The sequence below is a fragment of the Zingiber officinale genome, chromosome 4A (genome assembly GCF_018446385.1).
Source record: "Zingiber officinale cultivar Zhangliang chromosome 4A, Zo_v1.1, whole genome shotgun sequence".
NCBI classification, from domain to species: domain Eukaryota; kingdom Viridiplantae; phylum Streptophyta; class Magnoliopsida; order Zingiberales; family Zingiberaceae; genus Zingiber; species Zingiber officinale.
The window spans coordinates 128,406,668-128,412,972 of NC_055992.1; the positions used below are offsets into that span (position 1 = coordinate 128,406,668).

At 38.2% G+C, this 6,305-nt stretch overlaps 1 protein-coding gene across 1 annotated transcript; it reads right to left on the reverse strand.

The window, feature by feature from the left end:
* On the reverse strand, positions 1-973 carry LOC121972779 (uncharacterized protein At4g15970-like). Its single transcript, XM_042524415.1, has 2 exons — positions 551-973; positions 1-477 (listed from the first exon to the last, which is right to left on the reverse strand). Exons 1-2 carry the CDS (start codon positions 818-820, stop codon positions 1-3), a joined length of 747 nt encoding a protein of 248 aa, XP_042380349.1. The 5' UTR covers positions 821-973.
* Positions 974-6,305: the final 5,332 nt, after the last annotated feature.

Consider the following 6,305-nt stretch of genomic DNA (forward strand, 5'->3'; position numbering starts at 1 on the left):
TCAACTCCTACACTCGTATTTGATTCCAAAAGAGGAACCTTTTCTCTCAACAGGCAGCGACGCGTAGTTCTTCCACTCTCGAGCAAGAGCCCTCGCAGCGCCCAAATCGCCTGCCCTGCCGTCGCAGCACCACCCCGCTCTCACCGCGACAACCTTGCTCAGGTCGACCCCTCGCCGGCAAAAATCGCCGAAGTAATCAGTGTCGAGAAACTGCAGATTCAGACGGAATGGACCGGCGCCTTCGCGCACCGCTCTGGTCAAAATCGTCCGGCGATCTCCGCCGACGTAGCGCATCGCGGTGAATTGCCAAGACCTGAAGAATTCAATCGACTGGGTGGTGGACAGCACGTACATGAAAGCTCCGTTGGGCGAATTCTCAAGCGACTCCTCTCCTCTGTAAAACTCCGTCGCTAAAATCAGTTGAGAAAGGACGTTGAAATGACGCAGGGGATTTCGAAACCACACCACGTCCAAATCCTACAAGGCAAAGATCGAGTTTTTTTGGGAGGAAATTAAGACACAAATAAACTCAAGTCTAAGATCAATTTACCGTGTATATGAAATTGTAGCCGAGCTGTAGAACTTCTTTGGAGAACTCAATTTGCCTCTTCATCATCGTCGTCTCTCTGTTTTCTCTGCTCTCAAAGTTGTTCGCGTAGTTGGGGAAATAGCAGTGCAAGTTTAGGGACTCGCAGTGCTCGAGAGCCCCTTGGTCCAGTGCCAAAACTACCATGTGATTCAGTAGACTGCTTGTACCATTCCCCACTTTGAAGCTCTCAGTGAACAGATCGAAGATTGAATTTTGTGCTTCATTCAGCATGGCGATTATCACCGTGTTATCCTTTCTTGCAGCGCTTCTCAATAATCTCTTCAAGTCTTGTGTCTGTTTATCCTGAAATAATCACGAATAAACAAAACTCTATTGACTGATCTGAGAAAATTAGAGAGATAGAGAAGAGATTACCTTTTGCAAAATAGCTATCTTGCTCCTTGTATTCTCTAAAATGTTTGCTGGATTTGTGGAGGACTGTGAAATGATCAAAGTAAAGGATACGATAAGAACCAGAAGAATGAAAAGAAGAATAATGTTATTTATTTTTCTCATGTTGGAGGAGGGAAGAAGAAGAGGGCTTGGAAAAGATGAAATCAAATGAGGAAGGATTTTAGGTTTATGAATTCTGAGAATTAATAAATAGCAAATCTAGGGGGAGTGTATGGTAAGAAGATATCACGAAAGATTTGCTTGCTAAGCAACTCGAATATTTCTTTTTTTATTAAAAAAATTATATTATTCGGCGCTATAATTGATTAGTTAAACATTTGGATTAAACTATTGAAAAAATAGAATTATAATTTGTAAATATAAATATATGCAAAATTATGGAATGCACACCACTTACTATAAGTCATTCCTCAAAATAATATAATATGTATAACACCTCACAAACATATTTTTTTTTATTGGATTTACGTGTTTAGTTCTGGTATTATTAATTTTCCCTTATGTTTTTATTAATATATTTTTTTAAAATATTAATATTTAGATACTATTCACTTTTATATATTTAAAAGTTTCAAAAAGCCTGATGATATTTTTTATTCCTATTTTCAACTTATATTTTATGAAAATTAAAAATTTTAATGAACTAAACCACATGTGAATTGATTGGCCAGAGTAAATTTAATGTGATTTAGAAATATCTAATGATATTAAAGATGATTTTTTTTATCATTAAACCTTTTCCTTCCTACTTCTTCCCTTTTTTTATATATAATCAATTCATTTAATTATCATTTATAAATTTGTTTTGATGAATGGTATATCATCATAATTAGTAGATGAAGTTATTGACATTGTCTTATTGGTTTTATCATTTAATATAAAATTACTATAATACATTTATTACTTCACTTGCCAAATTGGGCAATCTATTTATTACTTTCATTCCAATTACATTAAGGCTATGCTTGAGGAGATCACATCCTCTCATCAGCAATCTCAGATTTTCTTTCCTTCCTTTTCATAATTTATACATCAGATTATGGTCAAAATTCATCTAAAATTGATTACGATCTCTCTTAAATTTACTTTCCCATCTAAGTTATAATTTATGTCGAATCAGACGGTCAAAAGCTATTGGCGGTGGGTGGACTGCCCTTGGTCGGTGCCATATAGTCTGCCCAATCGCTAGCGGCTTCCAGCCACCTTACTTGACCCAAACTATAATCTAGGTAGAAAAGTGAACCCAAGGGAGATCACAATCAATTTTGACTGGATTTCGACTACGATCCAACATGCAAATTGTGAAAGGGACTTGGAGAGAACCAAGGATTGCATATTAGAGGATCTGAACTCATGTTTGATTAGGGATAATATGAGTCCAGATTTTCTAATCCGTAATCTCTCGTCCCTTTTGTAATTTGCACGTCGGATCATGATCGGAATTTGGCCAAAATTGGTTATGATCTCCCCTTAATTCACCTTCTCGCCTATGTTATAATTTTGGGTTGAGCTAGGCGGCCAAAGGTCACCGACGGTGGGCGAACTATATGGTGCCAAACAAGGGGTGATCCACCCACCGCTGGCAGCCTCCGGCCTTATGGCTCGACCCAAAACTATAACCTAAGTGGGAAGGTGAACTCAGGAGAGATCGCAATTAATTTTTACCGGATTTCGACCGCGATCTGACGTGCAAATTATGAAAGGGACCAGAGATTATGGACTAGAGAATCTGGTCTCGAATAATATAATCAAGTTTGTAATTTAATTGAATTTGGAATGTAATTAGATTGTATGCTGTTGTCCTTATAATTTAGATTATAAAATTTTATTTTCTTTTTCTAACTCAGATTATATTACATTATAATTTTAAAATTATATCAAATAAATCAATAAATTTTATAATATAATATTGATTACATAACATAGCCTAAATAGTGCAGTAGGGATCCTTTGATCCGTAAATTACGGACCAGAGGATAGTCCACTGTATGAGGACCTTTGATTTGGATGGATCCCATATTTAAATAGGTAGGATCCATCCAAATTAAGTGTCTAAAAAAATAGACCATCCCTTGATCCGTAATTTACGGACTAGAGGATCTGTCCTCTAAATAATGGACATTTAATGTGTATTAAAGAATGAAACGATTGAACCATGAACAATAGCTTTAGCATTAATCCCTAATATAAAATCAATATGGGCATACTCTTCCACATACTGAATTCTTAGCTTATCGATATCATGTGCAACTTGAGGTCATCTAAGAGTTGTAGAACATCATCGGTGTCGGAGAGCACATCCCGGCCACCATAGCTAAGAAACAAAGGAAAATCCTCTGGAATGTTCGGCATGGTGTAAGTGGGGATTCACTTGGTCGTAGTGCTTCATGTTGACCGTTTTGCTCCCGTAATTGTATTTCGTTATCACTCCATCTCTCACAGGCCACTGTCAACATGTGTTAGGATGCGTTCGGGTTATCGATAGTTGACACAATGATATACTTCTAGAAATGATGTAAATGTGAAGCTAAACGCAACCAATTCACCACTCAGCTTAGTCTATCCGAACAACAAGAATACTCTACACGATTGATCTTAAGAAATAAGAACTTACTTTGAGCTAAATGAATGAAATTCTTTGTCGACGTTGGTTGCGGTTCGTACTTCAAATAGTTCTCCACGGCGGTGTGATTGAGGCAACAATTGTTCTCTATCATACATTATCATACATAAGAAATGACACACTAATGGATATTTATATTCAAACAGAAAAGACTAGATATGTACTGAAATAATTACTGAAAAAGAAGGAATAAAAAAACAAATGTCATTTGAGTTATATAAATAATACCTGTAATGCTGCCACTAAATCAAAGCAATCCACGCCTGGTAGATCGCCCAACTTATTAATGAAATCTGAGAAAATCTTCCTGATATGGCGAATGACGCGGGGTCGTGAAATTGGATCAAAGTCCAGAAGGTTAAATGATGTAGCAGTTAAAGTTAAGGAGGGATCAATACTTAGGATAACATGATCGATCATCTTGATCGAGCATATCCGATCATACCCTTGCTCGGGTTGAATCCCAAATCTATCAGCATCCATAAAACCTTGAGTTGTATTAGCATCATTTAGGGTTGAGTTCTTTTAGTCACTCGGAGATAACACGGCTAAGTATCTCGACCAAGTGGTATAGTCGATCGGACCTGTGGTCTGATCGGACCTGATAGACATTTGATCCGACTGGACTCTTTGTTCAAGCAGAGAGGCTGAATGAAGACCGAGTCCCTAATAGCATTCCTTAAATCCTCTGCGCCTGTAAACAACATCCGATCGGATTACATAAGGGACTCGGTCAATTTACCAACTAAGTATATTAAGGGTCCCTCAACCAAACATCCTAACATTCCTCTTTATCATTTTGTGCGTTAGCTGTCAGAGAATCAAGAGAATATTTCCTCTGCCAACTGTGCACTAGAATTATTGAAAAATTCTTAAAAAGGTTATTTAACTCTTATTAGATTCAAACTTAGTTTTAGGTTCATTAAGAAAGAGTTTATTGGGTAAGCTTTTACATTGTGGTGAGTCACAACGGACATTATTAAAGTAACCACATCTAAGATAATTTTTCAAAAATGACCCTCCAAAAGAATTTAATACTAGGTTTTGGTCCAACTAACTCGTGTTTGACTTGGATAGCTTTGGTCAGATCTACTATATCTAGTATACCAGGTAGAATGCATATGATTTAACCTAGAAATGCCTTTCATCAGAATTTCCTTGTCGTACTATCATTCTAATCCATTTCGATGCTATGTTATTAGGATTTGGTAAACCTTTTTAACTAACTACTCTAAGTTAAGCAGAAAAGTAAATCTAAACCTAAGTATGCATATTCAATCAATCAAGTAAGATGAATAGTTTTTCTATTTGCTCCCCTTGAGTCATAGCTTAGATATGGTCTATCTAAGAGATGGATATGACTCTTGGGAACCAAATATTGATCCAGTTCAATTTGTTTAGTTAAACATGATTTAGGTACCTATGCTTGGACTTGTTTTCTAACATTATGGCTAAGTAAAGAAGGTATGATTTGTTTGTTGTGTTTAGTTTGTATCCGAGCTTGAATCCGTTGTACATGACTCGTTGCGATTCAAGTACCATAGTTAGACACTTGAATCCTAATTTGAACTTTTCCAACATCTTCTTGAGTCGCTCCACTTGACCTTTTAAGTTAGAATTTTCTTCCTCAAGTTTTATGACTTGTGTTGAAGTTCCAACTTGAACTTGATCAGTTGAGTGACTCAAGCTAACTTGCTCCTTAAGGTGATCCATTTCTTTAAGTAGTAAGTTATTTTGTTCCTTAGACTTGGTTAAGTTTTTAAACAAATATGTTATAACTTTAAGTAAGTTTGACTTGGAAGAAAATGTTACTATATCAGGACCTTTAGAAATGAATACGGATTCGTAACTTCTCTCAAACTCGACGTCGGACTCTGACTCATACTCTTCCTTGGATTCAGATTCTTCATTTCTTGCTATAAAAGCAAGGCGCCTCGAGTTCTTTGGTTCTTCAGAGTTGGATTCCTCGGAAGATGATGTTGAGTTTTGTGTTTTCTTTTAATTTAATTCAAAGTATTTTCTTGTTTTTAGTTGTTATGGTAATGCATATGTGAACGCATTTAGTCCCACATTGCTAAGCTAAGAAGGTTGGAAGAGCTTATATATGGAGTCCTTCCATCCTTGCTTAGCAATGTTAAGGGGACCTACACGCATGCGCGGGCCGAGCCCAAATCAGGTGATTTCGGGGGGTTCGAGCCAGAAATTCATAAATCGGGAGTGACGCATGCGATCATCGCGCGCAGGGGAGGGTACAAATCCCCAGCTCGTGGGACTCACACTCACAAGCGGCCTGGTTTGTTTTTGCCAGTCTTTGGTTCGCTGACGAAAGCAGTAGCATTGGTTCTGTCCCGCGTGTGAGGGAGGGAACCGAACCGACGCTTTGGTTCTGTTCCGCGCACGTGAGGAAGCGACGCATGGTTCACTAGCGAAGCGAACCGATGCTTTTGTTCACTAGCGAAGCAGTGCTTACTGCTTCGAAGTGAATAAATGTTGCGCCTCTGTTCCTCGTTCTGTATCTCTCCGCAGAGCCTGCCCTCTCTATGTGTGCGTACGCTGTCCTGAGGCTTGGTTCCGCGATCTGAGGTTGAGTCCGAGTGCGACGTTCGTTTTAGAATGCACCTACGAATGACGCGAGTGGTTGTCAGATCTTGGGGGAATTTTGCCGGAGAGCCTCTGCAC